The sequence below is a fragment of the Scyliorhinus torazame genome, chromosome 28, assembly GCF_047496885.1.
Source record: "Scyliorhinus torazame isolate Kashiwa2021f chromosome 28, sScyTor2.1, whole genome shotgun sequence".
NCBI lineage: Eukaryota > Metazoa > Chordata > Chondrichthyes > Carcharhiniformes > Scyliorhinidae > Scyliorhinus > Scyliorhinus torazame.
Genome location: NC_092734.1, coordinates 29,430,804 through 29,447,878, shown reverse-complemented (window position 1 = coordinate 29,447,878; position 17,075 = coordinate 29,430,804). Strand labels below are relative to the sequence as shown.

General features: G+C 50.0%; 1 protein-coding gene across 1 annotated transcript in view; it reads right to left on the bottom strand.

Annotated features, from left to right (window-relative positions):
- Positions 1-16,754, bottom strand: part of LOC140403438 (pyroglutamylated RF-amide peptide receptor-like) — a 38,217-nt gene extending 21,463 nt beyond the window's left edge. The window contains exon 1 of the mRNA XM_072491351.1: positions 16,406-16,754. Coding sequence (XP_072347452.1) covers positions 16,406-16,754 — 349 coding nt within the window. The remainder of the gene's footprint in view (positions 1-16,405) is intronic.
- Between the last annotated feature and the right edge of the window lie 321 nt (positions 16,755-17,075).

Sequence of the window (17,075 nt, the reverse complement as noted above, 5' to 3'; positions counted from 1 at the left end):
GGAGGAGAAATTTGGGCTGACGGGACTTTCTACGCAGTACGGGACTTTCTACGCAGACAGATTCCATCCTTCCCACGCCTGCAACTTAGGGGGATATCCAGGACAGGGTAGTGTCCAGTGGATGGGTGGGGGAGGGGAGGGGAGGGGAGGGGAGGTTCTGCAGCAGCTTCTGAAACATAGAATCCCTAGCTTGCGAAAGGAGGCCATTCGGCCCATCGATTCGTCACCGACCCTCCGAAAGAGGCTCCCTACCTCGGCTCACTCCCCCACCCTATCCCGGTAACCCTACCTCACCTGCATATCTTCGGACTGTGGGAGGAAACCGGAGCACCTTTCAATGACCTCACATGAGTGATCAAGTTCAGCATCTTCAACTGACATCTCCTACCCACTCCAACACCAAAATCTGATGTTGCTCAATACACCACACTCCCATTCCTCACCCACCAGCAATCAGGACACATGCTTAACATCCACTTACCGATACTTTGTTTAAAAACAAAATCCATTTCAGGGGCAACTTAGCGTGGCCAATCCACCTACCCTGCATATTTTTTGGGTTGTGGGGGTGAGACCTAGGCAGACAGGGGGAGAATGTGCAAACTCCACACGGACGGTGACCCGGGGCCGGGATCGAACCCGGGTCCTCGACGCCACGAGGCAGCTGTGCTAACCACTGCGCCACCGTGCGACCCTCACTTACCACCTTCACGCTCACATCTTGCCACATCCGCGTGTCTCCAGCAATTCAGCTGCGGCGGACACATTACCCAAACACCTTGCAAAACGCTCACTGAGATGCTCCCCAACCCTCTTGCAGGTCAAGCTGCCCTTAGCCTCAGGGAGTGGCAGACAGCTGGCAGGGAGCAATCATCTGAGTCCCTTTGAGGCTACCCAGAATGCCCGAGGTGACGGTACACTCTTGCGGCGTGAACCTTCTCAAATCCCAAGTCCCCATCATCCTGCCAAACGGCACACAATACCAGCTCCGGATTGGATTGGACCACATGGCCTCTTCCTTCCCAACCCTCCCCCTCTTCCCTCACCCCCGGCCTCTGTGGAATGCAAACCAGCTGGCTACCCGCTGGATTAGAGCAATCGGACTGTCACCGCTGCCAATCCGACGGCGCCCTTGCAGTTGCCCCTCAGCCAGCCCAGAGTGTTGCTGCCCAAAACGAGGTGGTGCAGTCTAAAGCGAGGCCTGCAAGGCCCGGAACTGTGAGGCTATTGGCCGTTAAAGTTATAAGTCCCTGAGATGTAGGAGCAGAAGGAGGCCATTCGGCCCATCGCGTCTGCTCCACCATTCGATGAGATTGTGACCGATCCAATGTGATAATCCCCAACTCCACTTTTCCTTGGTGTCTTTTATTTCGGGAGTTTGGCTGTGACGGTCAGTGCCAGAAGGGTAGGAGGTGGAGAAATAAGGTGCAGCGGTGTTGTGGGATATTTTCGGGGGAACCAGAGATTGATTAGCCATTAACAGTCCACTCTCCTCCTCCTCCCTTCCTCCTTCACTTTATCATCTTCTTCTTCCTCCTGACTTTGAAGGCAGCTTCCGTCTCTCCTCTGCCGGCCCCCAGCTCCCTGGTCTACCCCAGCCCACGAGGGGCTGGCATGACAATCAGAAGGCTTCAAAACCCCCTCAGCCTCTCAGCGAGGAGGAATTTATTCTCTCAGAGGGTAGTGAATCTGTGGAATTGGTGGCACGCCTCTACAAGCCCCCTGGCACGTTCGACCACGACAGAATTGGGCAGAAGCAGTCCACCCAAACATATCTGAGTTCCATAGTGCTCGCACCTGCAGCCTCTGCAGGCGTATATGCATGAGAAGGACTTGGATAGTTTTGAATCTTTCCCTTTCATATGTGAATTGTTTTTTTTTAACAAACTATTTTATTGAGGTACTTTTTGGCATTGTAAACAGTTACAGATTACAGAAATATGCAAACATCAACAGAAAACCAACATTTCAACCCAACCATAATGTACATGCCCGCTCCTCTCCCACATACACTCCCTGCCTGTTTATCCCTTCTACTCTTCCCTAATCTCCACCCCCCCCCCCCGCTGCTGACGTTCACTCTCCCGCAAAGAAGTCGATGAATGGTTGCCACCTTTGGGCGAACCCCAATACAGATCCCCTCAAGGCGAACTTGATTTTTTTCCATAAAACTTGACTATGTCCGAAAGCCATAGTCCGATCTTTGGGGGCTTTGAGTCCCTCCACGTCAGCAGCATTCGCCGCCGGGCTATCAGGGAAGCAAAGGCCAGAACATCGGCCTCTTTCTCCCCCTGGACTCCCGGGTCTTCCGAAATCCCGGAAATTGCCACCTCTGGACTCATCACCACCCTTGTTTTCAGCACCTGGGACATGACCCCCGCAAATCCCTCCCAGTACCCACTAAGCTTAGGGCATGCCCAAAACATGTGGACGCGGTTTGCTGGTCCTCCCGCACATCTAGCGCACTTGTCTTCTACCCCAAAGAATTTGCTCATCCGAGCCACCGTCATGTGGGCCCGGTGAACGACCTTAAACTGAATCAGGCCGAGCCTGGCACATGTTGTGGTTGGGTTTACCCTACCCAGGGCTTCCGCCCATACCCCGTCCTCCATCTCCCCGCCGAGTTCCTCCTCCCATTTGAGTTCAGTTCCCTCGTCTGGGACTCTTCCCCCTTGATGAGCACCTTGTAAATATCCGAGACTCTACCCTCTCCTCCTTCTCCTCCAGAGACTATTCTGTCCTGAATCCCTATTGGCGGGAGGCGTGGGAAGGATGGGACCTGTCTGCATGCAAAGTCCCGCACCTGTAAGTACCTAAGTCATTTCCCCTTTCAAGCCCAGCTTTCTCCTCCAACTCCCTCAAACTCGCAAAGTTCCCCTCCAGGAACACCCACCCGCCGCCATGTTCGACACCCTCCATCCATGTACCCGGGGGCGAATCGATGGTTATCACAAATTAGAGCCAAGACCGACGCCCCCTCCTCCCCTGCATGCTTTCTCCACGGGCCCCAAATCCGCAGGGTCGCCCCCACTACCGGGCTGGTGGAGTACCTGGCCGGCGCAAGAGGTAGGGAAGCCGTGACCAGGGCTGCCAAACTGGTGCCCCTGCACGAAGCCGTCTCCACCCGCTCCCAGATAGACCCCGTACCCACCATCCACTTCCTTATCATGGCTATGTTAGCCGCCCAGTAGTAGTTGATCAGATTCGGCAATGACAGTCCCCCCTCGCTGCGGCTCCTTTCAAGCATCGCCTTCCTCACCCGCGGGGATTTTCCCGCCCAGACAAAGCTCACGATGATTTTGCCGGTCCTTTTGAAGAAGGACCGTGGGATAAAGATCGGGAGGCACTGGAAGATGAACAGAAATCTAGGGAGGATTGTCATCTTTACAGTCTGCACCCTCCCGCAAGTGACAGCGGGAGTGCATCCCATCTCCAAAACTCCCCCTTCATTTGTTCCACCACTCTAGTCAAATTGAACTTATGTAACCTGCCCCAGTCTCGTGCCACCTGTATCCCCAAGTACCGGAAACTTTCCTCCACCAGCCTAAATGGCAGCTCCTTCAGTCTATTCTCCTGGCCCCTTGCCTGCACCACAAACATCTCACTCTTAGCCATATCGTTAGCCTGCAGCTAATTTTGCATACACTTCCGCAGCCTCTCACATATCCCTTCCTCCGACAGCAATCCTACGTCTAACCTCCATTGCGGCCGAACTTCCTCAATGTTTCCAGTATATTTTCCATCCCAGCCAGTGGGTCCGACACGTACAGGAGCAGGTCATCCGCATAGAGAAGACCCTGTGCTCCACACCCACACCCCTAATCATTCCCTTCCACCCCTTTGCAGCTCTCAGCGCAATCGCTAACGGTTCTATGGCCAGCGTGAACAGCAACGGGGAGAGTGGGCATCCCTGCCTGGTCCCGTGATGTAGCCTGAAATAATCTGACATTATCCTGTTCGTCCTTACGCTAGCTTTTGGAGTCTGGTACAATAGTCTGACCCAATTAACCAGTCCCTCCCCGAACCCGAACCGTCTGAGTGCCTCCCACAAATAGCCCCACTCCACCCGGTCGAAGGCCTTCACAGCCTCCATTGCCACCACTGCCTCCACCTCCTTGGCCGTCGGGGGCATCATGATCACATTAAGCAATCTTCTCAAGTTAGCTTTCAGCTGCCTGCCTTTCACAAACCCTGTCTGGTCATCCCCAATCAACTCCAGTCCTCAATTCTAATCGCCAGGAGCTTGGCATCTACATTGATCAGGGAGATCGGCCTGTATGACCCACAGGATTCCGGGTCCTTGTTCCGCTTCAATCAGCGGAATGGTGGCCTGCGACATCGGCGGCGGCAGGGTCCCTCTGTCCCTCGCCTCATTATAAACCCTAGTCAGGACCGGTCCCACTATCTCCGAGAACTTCTTGTAAAACTCTACTGGGTATCCATCCGGCCCCGGGGCTTTCCCCGACTGCATGGCATTTAGGCCCCCCAGTACCTCCTCCGCTCTAATCGGGGCCCCCAGCCCGTCCACTAGTCCCCCGCCTACTTTTGGGAAGGTTAGTCCGTCCAGGAATCGTTTCATCTCCTCCCACTCCTCCGGGGGTTCTGAAGTGTAGAGCTTTCTATAAAAGTCCCGCCGGGTCCTCCACTCTGTTCCCCGTCCCGTCTACCACCCTACTTATTTCCCTGGCCACCTCCCTCTTCCTGAGTTGCTGCGCGAGCAATCTGCTGGCCTTCTCCCCGTGCTTGTACACCACTCCTCTTGCCTTCCTAAGTTGTTACACGGCTCTACTCGTGGATAGCACTCCCAGTTCCGCCTGCAGTCTCCGTCTCTCCCTGAGTAGGTCCGCCCCCGGGGACCCCGCATGCTCCTCGTCTATCTGGTGAATCTCCTTAACCAGTCTATCCATTTCTGCTCCGTCCGTCCTTTCCCTGTGAGCCCGAATTGAGATCAGCTCCCCCCTCACTACTGCCTTCAGTGCCTCCCACAGGGTCGCTGCTGAAACCTCCCCCTGTATTGTTAACCTGCAGGTAATTTTGCAGACACTTCCGAAGTCTCTCACATATCCCCTCCTCCGACAACAGTCCTACGTCTAAACTCCATTGCGGGTGTTGGTAGTTCGCCCCACCGACCTGCAGGTCCACCCAATGCGGGGCATGGTCCGAGATAGCGATTGCCGAGTATTCCGTATTCTTTACCTCCCCCACACAGTCCATGCTCAAGATAAAGAAATCAATCCTCGAGTATACTTTATGAACCTGCGAGTAGAACGAGTAGCTTCTTCCCGTCGGCTGTCTGGCTGTCCATGGGTCCACTGCCCCCATTTGCTCCATGAACCCTTTCAGCTCCCTTGCCATTGCTGGGAGTCTGCCCGTTCTGGGACATGACCGGTCTAGACCCGGGTCGAGGACCGTATTAAAGTCCCCCCCCCATCATCAACTTAAGGGAGTCTAGTTCTGGGATTTTCCCCAGCACTCTTTTAATAAAGTCAGCGTCGTCCCAATTCGGAGCGCACATGTTCACCAGCACCACTCTCCTCCCCTCCAGCTTGCCCCTTACCATAAGGAATCTGCCCCCGCCGTCTGCAGTTACGCCCTCTGCCTCAAATTGAACCCGATTACTGATCATAATTGCTACCCCCCTGGACTTAGAATCCAAGCCCGAGTGGAAGACCTGGCTGATCCAGCCCTTCCTTAGCCTAGTCTGGTCCGACACTTTCAAATGTGTCTCCTGCAGCATAATTACGTCCGCCTTCAGAGCCCGCAAGTGCACGAACACGCGTGCCCTTTTAACTGGCCCATTTAGTCCCCTGACATTCCAGGTGATCAGCCTGGTTGGGGGGCACAACCCCCCACCCCACCGGTCAGCCGTAACCTTTCTTGGGCCGGCCCCCGGCCCACGCGCCACGCCGCTCTTGGCTCGCATCTTGGCCGCTTCCACCCCGACCTCCTCTCCATTACCTACTGCAGACCCCTCCCAGGTCAGCAGAATAACTTCCCCCCCTCCACGCCCCCCCCAGCAACCTCTCCCGATAGCCCCAACCCTGCCATCTACTGGCTGTATTCTCCCCCCCCCCCATCTGACTCCCTTGACTGGCCAATCTGCTAGCCCGGTGACTCATCCCTCCGGCGCCCACTTGTCTCGCTCCCACTGTTTCCCCGACCTCATCTCCCCCCTCCCCAGCACACCATCCCCCACTCCGACCCACTGGAGCTGTCTCACTATGATGGGAAAGATCAAACAAGATGTAAACATCAAACAGCGCCGCGAGGCTGCTCCAGGTTCAATACAGTCCCAGCTGTTACACAGGTAAGTGTTAACCCACATCCCTTTCTGAGCATTGATACAATAACAAGACAGTAACCGCGTACCCATACATCACCCACCCAATACCAAGCATAAAAACCAGAGACAAAAAACAAAAACCCTCAACCAACATCTTTAAACATAGAACATAGAACATAGAACATAGAAAATACAGCACAGAACAGGCCCTTCGGCCCACGATGTTGTGCCGAACCTTTGTCCTAGATTAATCATAGATTATCATTGAATTTACAGTGCAGAAGGAGGCCATTCGGCCCTTTGAGTCTGCACCGGCTCTTGGAAAGAGCACCCTACCCAAACTCAACACCTTCACCCAACACCAAGGTCAATTTGGACATTAAGGGCAATTTATCATTGGCCAATTCACCTAACCTGCACATCTTTGGATTGTGGGAGGAAACCGGAGCACCCGGAGGAAACCCACGCAGACACGGGGAGGACGTGCAGACTCCGCACAGTCAGTGACCCAAGCCGGAATCGAACCTGGGACCCTGGAGCTGTGAAGCAATTGTGCTATCCACAATGCTACCGTGCTGCCCTTGAGAACAAATAAATCTACACTATATCATTTAACCGTAACTTTAATCCCCATTGCTGACCGGCCACTCTTATGTTACAATGAAGGCTCCAGCGCACTCAGAGAACATGATAAAAGGCACCCACCACAGCAGAAAAACAAGAAAACCAACAAAAAAGGAAAAGAACATAGGAGAGGGGGACCCCCCTCCCCCCCCCCACACACACACCCGCACCCCTCGTAGGCAAAAGCTGCCCAAAAAATACAACACATGGCCCCTTTAAAGCAGTAAACAGTTGACCGACAGTCCAGGCACAGTAGGCATCCCCCCAAATGGTAACTCTCGGACCCTAGCTTGCGTCCGTGGGTCCTTTTTTCGGGACCAGCCCCTGACCCCTCACAAAGTCCATTGCTTCTTCGGGCTCGGAGAAGCAGTGGTGTTGGCCCTGATGCGTGACCCAAAGACGAGCCGGGAGGAGCAGACCAAACTTCACGTGCTTTTTGAACAACACCTCCTTAACTTGTTTAAAGGCTGCTCGACGCCTGGCCACCTCCTGGCTTAGGTCCTGGCGAATACGAAGAACACTGTTATTTCACGTGCTGCTCTTAGCCCACTGCAGCACCCGCTCCTTCTCCACAAACCTGTGGAACCTAATCACCATCGGACGGGCGCATCTGCCTTGCCTGTACTCTGTGTGCCCCCTCCAGCTCCGGCGGTCGCAGAAAGGCTTCAGCCCCCATCAGCTGCATCAACAGGTCTGCCACAAACGCTGTGGCACCTGCTCCCTCCGCCCCCTCCGGGAGGCCGATGATCCTCAGATTTTGTCTGCGGGCTCTATTTTCCAGCTCCTCCACTCTGTCCAGCAGTCTCCTCTGTGTCTCCTTCAATCCACCGACTTCTAGCGCAGCAATCGTCTGCGCGTCCGCCTGCTCCTCCACCGCCTCGCCCAGCTCCTTAACGTTTTCGTCCTGGGCATCCAGTCCCTGGTTCAACTGATCCACTGCCTTCTGAAGTGGGTCCAGGTTATCCCACTTCAACAACTCAAAACTGCTTTTAATCACCTGCAGCATGTTTTCCAGCGCCTGCTGGATCGCCGGGGTCCGCAGGTCCACCATCTTTGCTCCCGGGTTAGCTTCCCCTGCACCTTTGCCTTTGTCCCTTCCTCTCCCGTTTTCGCTGCGTTCTGCTCTCCCGCAGTTCCATGCAGCTCTGCCCGTTCCTCAGCACCTCTGTGGCCACCTTTCCAGCGCTCCACAGTCCCGCAAAACCGGGGAACCAGGTCCTCAAATCCCGACGGAGTGAGAGCCCCCGAATGTGCGGCTCACTCACTCATCGCCGCCAGCGGAACCCTCCATATGTGAATTGTTAACGTCCCGACATACGCCAATGAGCTCAGCCGGAAAATTGGGAGTGAGCAAATATTTGCAGAGTTGGCACATGAATGGAAATAATTTCAGATGCAACTTTTGCAATGACGCCCCCATAGGACATTCCACTCCCAGGTTTTCTTTAGGTAGTTGCACCATTGTCAATTTCACCCCACTGCATGATTAGGGATGTTAGCAAAGCTGATAGAAGTTTATAAAATCATTATGGGTATAGATAGGGTGAACAGTTGGAGGCTTTTTCCCAGGGGGGAATTGATAATTACACGGGGGGCGCAAGTTCAAGGTGAGAGGGGAAAGGTTCAGTGGAGATGTGCGGGGGAAGTTTTTTACACAGAGGGTGGTGGTGGCCTGGAATGCACTGCCAAGTGAGGTGGTTGGGGCACCTTTAATACTTATCTGGATAGGCACATAAACAGACAGGATATAGAAGGATACAGGCGATTTGTCTAGATAGGACACGTGATCGGAGCAGGCTTGGAGGGCTGAAGGGCCTGTTCCTGTGCTGTATTGCTCTTTGTTCTTTGTTGAAAGTGATCTTGCCACTGTGTTAGTATTCCAAAGACCCGGACTAATGCTTCAGAGATACAGCTAACACAGAAGGGGTACTCTGGAAGTTGAACAAATGTGTATATGGATTGAATGATGCGTCGGGTCTGGTACTTTCGGTAAGGTCGGTTTTGTTAAAGTTAAGCTGTTGCCAGTTGAAAGCAGATCCGGCAATGTTTTACTGGCACTATAAAGGACTAGTGATTTTGAAGCTATTGTAATCTCTGATTTGAGGAAAGAATTCAGGGTTAGTAATCAGGCTTCCCGTGCATTTAAATATATTGGACTGGAAATTGGACAGACTAAGTTAGGGGCAACTTTACGTCAGCAATCTTATTTGGAAAGCATAAGCCCAATAGCAATTAGTCGTGGCCAAGTTTCACAAAAAGACGCAATGGTTTCAAAGATAGAAAAAGAGCAACTGCGAAGTTTAATTGGGCAACTGAACTGGTTAGGTAGACAGCCTAGACCGGACGTGAGTTTTGATGTCTTAGAGTTGAGTACAAAAATGAATGATCCCAAAGTGGAAGACATAATAAGAGCAAATAAAGCGTTGGCCAAACTAAAAATGCAGGAGTGTGTTTTGAAGTTCCCGGTTTTAGGTGACCTTAGGCACTTGAAACTCATAGTTTATAGTGATGTGTCCTACGCTAATTTATGTGATGGGATTTCAAGCGCAGGAGGTTTTATAATTTTCCTTTTGGGGAACAAAGGTAAATGTTGCCCTCTTGTGTGGGAAACAAAGAAAATAAGGAGAGTGGTCAAAAGCACTTTGGCTGCTGAGAAGTTAAGCCTTGTAGAGGCGGTGGATATGGCCTTTTATGTATCTCAGATATTGACAGAAATTTGGGGATCAGGGTATTTGGGTAATATACCTATTGAATGTCACATTGACAATAAATACCTGTGGGAAAATGTGCACTCTACAAAAAGTGTCAATGAAAAAATGTTAAGGATAGACATCGCAGGTTTGAAGCAGATGTTGGACAGAGGGGAAATAGCAAAAATTAAATGGGTTGACAGTAGCTATCAATTGTCAGACTGTTTTACAAAAAGAGGGGCTAGCTCACAGAAACTTTTGGATATTGTTAATGAAGGGCGCCTGTTTCTGTGACTGCTTGCAAAAATGAAAAAAAGAAGGGGGGAAATTGCGTGTGTGTTTTTGCGTTTCTTGTAATTTTGTTTTCACCTAATTATTTTTTTCTCCAAGGAAGGGGAGACTGTTAAGTAATGGGTTAAGAGACATTCCAATTAGTTGTCTCATTTATGTTAAGTATCCAATAATTGACACTGATATGTAAAGGTGGCCTTTTTGTCAGGTGATGTGATGTTAGACTTTTGTGCAGAGTCTGTTGAAGTAAATTAAAGGTGTTTGTGGAAAAGGAGCAGAACCTTTGACTCTTTATACAATAGCAGCTAAATGTAGAACAAGCAACGACATTGATTCTCAGCAGTCCCTTTGAATTGGCCCCAGCAAGTCACCCAGTTGTATCAAACTCCCCAAGCACGGTGGTGGTGGGTGCGTTGTTGAAGAAGGCAGTTCACCATCACCTTTTGAAGGACCATTAGGGATGGGCTCATTTATTATGCTGGTCTGGCCAGTGACACTCAAATCCCAAGAGCGGCAGGAAGGAAAGGCATTCTGTTCCCACTGCATCTGTGCCGTTGAATAGTTTCATTCAATGTGGCTCTCCAGCTATCAGGAAACACTAATAAGTGAATCCCCAATTCACACCCCATTTTCCAAGGAGATATCTTGTCGTCTTTCAACACCAGAAGGGTTAGTGTATGTCAAATCTCAGTTTAACAAAACCAGGAATGGAGGCAGATGACAAGAAGGAGATTTGACAGGGTCGCTCTGGTATAGAGCACTATTGACTGGCTGAACTTTGCCTTGTCGTCAAAGTATTAAATTGAAGTGAAATAAGACATTGGCATTTTCATGGAAGCCTTTTGATATTTCATACGTCAAATCAGTTTGTTCCCGGGCAACAGCCGTCCACCTACAAGAAGGTCGAGTGATGTTACAATTCTGCTTATTGCTCCCCTTAGCGGAGGGTCAATAACCAGGGGGCGTAGATTTAAGACAGCGGACCTAGAGGGAATTTGAGGAAACATATTTTCACCCAGAGGTGGTGGGGATCTGGAACTCGCTGCCTGAAAGGGTGATAGAGGCGGGAACCCTCACAACATTTAAGAAGCATTTATATGAACATTTGAAACACGTACCAGGCTACGCACCAAGGGCTGGAAAATGAGTTTAGAGTGGGATAGGTGCTTGATGGCCGACGCAGACGCGATGGGCCAATGGGCCGCTTGCTGTGCTGTAAATCTCTATGACTCTCTGATTGTCCACTCTGTCCTTGACCTTGACAAGTCAAACTCAAAAGGCAATCATGAACACTTAGTCATGTGTCCACGACACAAAGACATCATCAGATAATAAATAGATGCCAGGCAATGAAGCAGGAGGACCAAGGTCTTTGCTAATTAACAGGGGTTTTTTGGTCTTCAGGAGGAGGTGGAAATGGAGAGTGGGAATAGTTTAGGAAGGGAACTCAAGAGATGAAGTTTGAATGGCTGAATGTACTGTGGTGATCTCTGTAGGTGCATGCACACAAGGGGTTAATGGGTAGATAGCAGCACCACATGATCACCAGAGGGCTGGACCAACAGGGGTCTAAAGGGCAGCCACACGGGGTCTCTGTCTCTCTCTCGGGTGCGCTGTGAACAGGGAAACATCAGAATCACATCGATAGTTAGTGGAGTTACATTTAGTTACAATTGTTAAATCTTGTTATCCAATTCCTAGTTCCCATGTTAAGGTAAAGAACTCACGCATTAATAGTTATAGTTACTCAATAAACCTTTGTTGTTACTGGACGATTCGAGTCTTCTTCAACAAGATTCAGAGGACCTCACCATCAGCCAAGGATTGAGTAACACGCGTTATCGACCACGCAGGTAACACTACATTGTACCTCTAGTGAGTGGTGGTGTAAAGGGAGGGGTGGAAACACAAAATTCACTTGCGGATATGGAGCTCAGGCCAGCAAATCGAGTTGAGGGACAGACCAATCATGATCTGATTGAATAATGGATCAATCTTAAGGGTCTGAATGGCCTCTTCCTGTCCCTGTGTTCCTAAATGGGTCGAGTCCGAGGAACAAAGCAAAGGTTGCGGTGCTGGGGGAAGCTACGGAGATAGATATAGGGGCGATTGTAAAAAGCTTTAAACACAAGGCTGAGAGTTTTGGAGGCATTGGGGGACGAGGAGCTGGTGTAGGTCCGAAAACACCAGGGTGTTAGGTGAGTGGGACTTGGTGCACAGTAAGGGTTTGGATTGGTTTTGCATGGAGGATGAGAGACAGGCCGCGACAAATATTGGCCGGAATTCTCCAGATCCTCTGTTCCGCCGCGTGGCACCACTAAGGGACAATTTATCACGGCCAATTCACCTAACCTGGGTTGTGGTAGAAAACTGGAGCACCCGGAGGAAACCCACGCAGACACAGGGAGAACGTTGCAAACTCCACACAGTCACCCAAGGCCAGAATCGAACCCGGGTCCCTGAGGTAACTAGCTGCTAGGATTTGGGTATCTTGGCTTTGTCATTCACTATAATTGTAATTCATAGTGTTGTAGTTTGTCTTGAGCCATGTTGGGTTCCTTCTCAAGACCCCACTGCCTGTCCAACTTTGAAACCCTCATTAAAAAGAAGCTCTTTCACAATGGATCAGATCACCTCTCCTTTTGTGACAAATCTTGTTTGGCGTTGATCCTGTGCAGGGTTTTGTGAGTTGATGCTGCTTCTATTGGGATGTTTTAACATTGGTTTTATTTCCAAACTAAAATGCAAAACTATAATAGGTAAAGGATTTGATTCACCAAGTTCTTGAATAAGCCTATCTTTTCCCTGTCATATTCTCAAAACCTCTTCTTCACAGACTGTGAAAGCACAGAAGGAGGCCTATTCGGCCCATTGTGTTGGCACCGCATCTCTTTAAGAGCATTTCGCGCTGATGGATCTTTTCAAATAATCATCTCATTCCCTCTTGAATGAGGTCGGCGCAACATCGAGGGCCGAAGGGCCTGTACTGCGCTGTAATGTTCTATGTTCTATGAATGCCTCAAACAAATCTGTCTCCACCACACTCTCAGGCAGCGCATTTCATGCCCAAATCACTCACTGCGTGTAAAAGATTTTTCTCAATTACTTTAAGTCTGTGTCCTCTATTCTTGATTCTTTCATGAGGGAGGACAGTTTTTCCCTCTCTACTCTGTCCACACCCCTCATGTTTTCAAACACCTCCATCAAATCCCATCTCAGCCTTCTTTTCTCCAAGATTACCAGTCCCAACTTCTCCAATATTACATGACAACGAAATGAAATGAAAATCGCTTAATGTCACAAGTAGGCTTCAAATGAAGTTACGGTGAAAAGCCCCTAGTCGCCACATTCCGGCATTTGTTCGGGGAGGCTGGCACGGGAACTGAGGTACATCAGAACTGAGGTTTCTCATCCCTGGAATCATTCTCGTAAATCTCTTCTGCACTCTCTCGAATATGTTCCCAATCTTCCTAAAATGCACCACCCAAACTGTACACAGTACTGGAGCTGAGACTGAACTAGTCTCTTACACAAGTTCAATATTACCTTCTTGCTCTTGCAGTCTCTGCCTCTACTAATACAGCTTAGGATAACGTACACTTTATTAATCCTCTCTTCATCTGTCCTGCCACTTTCAATGACTTCTGCCCATTTACACCCAGGTCCCTCTGTTCCTGTACCCACTTTGTTTTATAGCGTCTCTCTCTGTTCTTCTTACCAAAATGAATCACCTCACACTTTTCTGCATTTAACTTTGAACGCCGTTAATGCATCTGCTAAAGAACAATACAGCACAGGAACAGGCTCTTCGGTCCTCCAAGCCTGTACCGGTCATGACACCAGCCTTTACCAAAACCCTCAGCACTTCCTTGTGGCTCTATACCCATCCTATCCGTATGTTTGTCAAGATGCCTTTGTCTGCTACATTTCATCAACTCGTCTACATCCCTCTGGAGTTCTCCACTGCCCTCCTCACAGTTTACAATGCTTCCAAGTTTTGTGCTGTCAGCAAATGTTGCAATTGTTCCCTGTGCAGCAATCAGATGCTGCTGGTCAGGAACATTTTAGAAATATCGGCTTTTCTCACAACAGAAGGTTAACAGGAACGCGCATGTCAAAATATGCTTTACATCAGACAGTGATTATGTTATAACATGCCTGCTTACCATTGGCTGGGGACTAATGACAATCCCACAAACCTGTGGGAGTATGAGCTTCCCCAATGAGGGGGGCGGAGAAACCATTAGTAAACTCCATGTATAAATAAAGCAGTTTGGAACCGGCAGGAAGGAGTGTGCAGCAAGGGAAGTTGCTGCTGCTGTTTTATATATATATATGTTATTGTAAATAAATGTTATTACTTTGTATCCTTAAAACTCGTGCTGGATTCTTTGTGGCCCTCACAAAAGATTAGGTGAGCAATAATAGAGTAACAGCTCGATATGGTATGGCTGTGAGGTCTTTACTTTGTTCAACCGCAATGGGTGGACCTGAAGAATGAGATAGGGTGCATTCACGTGAAGTGGGTCTGAGGACCCATGCTTTGTGCAGCATGGCCCCTTTAAGGGTGAGCCCTTGCGGTCCACATGACCCGCTTGGGGCCAATCACGCAGGAGCGTGCAAACCCTGACCAATGGCGAGAAAGTGCGGGGCTCTGGGAGTCGGGCAGTGTGGAACGCAGAGCCAGAGAGTTACGACCTAGTCACCGTTGCTCTTTGCCTGCACATAGTCACCTTTACCTATAGTTAATCAAGCCCTTTTGCTGTTACTGGAAGTCTCCAGTGTATCGTCTTGAACCACTTCCCTGTACATACTTAAAAAAGGGAAGAAAGTTGGATTCAAGACTTTGGGATGTGAACTGGCTTGGCGAAGTTATCTTCACAACTACTTATTAAAATGTACACACAGTAAGCTCTTGAACAGAGGGGTTTGTTTAGGCTGTTCTAGATTAAAATGTTGTCAACAGTAATTGAAGTGAACAAACATTTTGGGGTGAATGTTATGGCATGTCACGGAGAGGGTGGGGCTGGAAAATGCGTCGAGCCGTTCAAATGTCCATTGGTTTCGACAGGAGTGGAAAATCCCACCGGCGGAAAATTCCACCCATTCTGTTTCTAGTTGTACCGATCTTAATCTTTAGTATTGTCACAAGTATGCTTACATTAACACTGCAATGAAGTTACTGTTAAAATCCCCTCGGCAGTGGTTAGCACTGCTGCCTCATGGCGCCGATGTCCCAGGTTCGATCCCGGCTCTGGGTCACTGTCCGTGTTGAGTTTGCACATTCTCCCCGTGTTTGTATGGGTTTCGCCCCCACAACCCAAAGATGTGCAGGGTCGGTGGATTGAACATGCTAAATTGCCCCTTAATTGGAAAAAATTAACTGGGTACTCTAAAAAAAAAATTTATATAGCTCCTAGTTGCCACACTCCGGCGCCTGTTCAGGTACACCGAGGGAGAATTCAGAATGTCCAAATTACCTAACAAGCACATCTTTCGTGACTTCTGGGAGGAAACCGGAGCACCCGGAGGAAACCCACGCAGACACGGGGAGAACGTTGAGACTCCGCACAGACAGTGACCCAAGTCGGGAATCGAACCCGGGACCCTGGCGCTGTGAGGCAACAGTGCTATCCACTGTGCTACTGTGCTGCCCTAAACATGAGAACAAGATGCAGATTATGCGTCTGTATTGGACTCGAAGTGTTAACTCAGTTTCTCTCTCCACTTGCCTGGATGAGTACAGCTCCAACACACAGGAAACTCGGCACCATCCAGGAGAAAGCAGCCCACTTGACTGGTGCCCCATCCACAAACATTCAAACCCTCCACCACTGACGCACAGTGGCAGCCGTGTGTACCATCTACAAGATGCACAGCAGGAACTCACCAAGGCTCCTTAGACAGCACCTTCCAAACCCACAACATCTACCAGCTGGAAGGACAGCGGTAGCAGATACCTGGGAACCCCACCAAGTAACCCACCACCCTGACTTGGAAATATATCGGCCGTTCCTTCGCTGTCGCTGGGTGAACCATCCTGGAACTCCCTCCCTAACAGCATGGTGGGTGTACCTACGCCTCAGGGACTGCTGCGGTTCGAGCAGGTGGCTCAGCGTCACCTTCTCAAGGTGGCAATTAGAGATGGGCAATAAACGCTCGGCCTCGCCAGCGACACCCACATCCCATAAATGAATGAAGAAAAGATGTTTTTCATTCCAGACCTCCAGCAGGATAAAATTCCATTCTGGAACTTTTTAAATTTAGCCTTTGGGGATGCTTGAGACATTAACGAGCTCAATAAATGAAATTTGCAATGAAGGTGCACTGCAGGAAATGTTGAAGAGAGTAATTGGAAGGATGTAATATCTCTGAATAGATAAATATTAAAAACCCAAGTTTTGGGCCCAGATCCTTGACTGTAAGGGATTCCGTTTCCTTGTTAGTTTCTGAACATGACCTGCAGTCAAATCGTGTGTGTGTGTGTGTGTTTGTGAGTGTTGTGAGCTGGACTCACCCCCAATCCATTGCGAGGAGATATTCTGGAGCAGGGAGAATGGGATGCACAGGAAGGTGATGAGGAGGTCGCTGATCGCCAGCGAGCCGACGAAGACGCTGGTGACGGTTCGAGACCGCTTTCCCCGCCTGAGCACACACAGCACCAAAATGTTCCCGAAGAAGGCGAGCAGGAAGATGGCACAGTAAACCGCCGCGAAAGTTGCCTTGGCGGCCAGGGGCATCTCGGGGATGTAGACGAGGGGCTGCAGCCTGTATATCTGGATGAACTGCTGCCTGGAGAGGTTATAAAAATCCAGCAACTGGTTCAGCATCTCGGGGGTGACGTTAAAGGAATCCGTGGTTTGCATCCTGCTGCTGACTTCAGAGCGGATAGTTTGCAATCCGGTTTTTTTTTAGGGGAGGGGAAAATCTCCAACTTTGCTAACTCCTTCTAATCGAAGGGCTGAAACACAGAAGTCGCCTGCATCCACTTTTTCAATTTCAGCCACTCTAAAAGGCAGACTTCAAGATGAATGTTTCTTAACAGGGGGGCTTATTGATAATAAAACCTACACAATGTATGAACAGCCCAAAAAGGCTGTCCAGGAAACTCAGGAGAGGAGGATAGGTGTCAGAGACAATCAGTGACTGGCTTGAGGTTAACACATTGCCATCCAACTAGCTGAAGG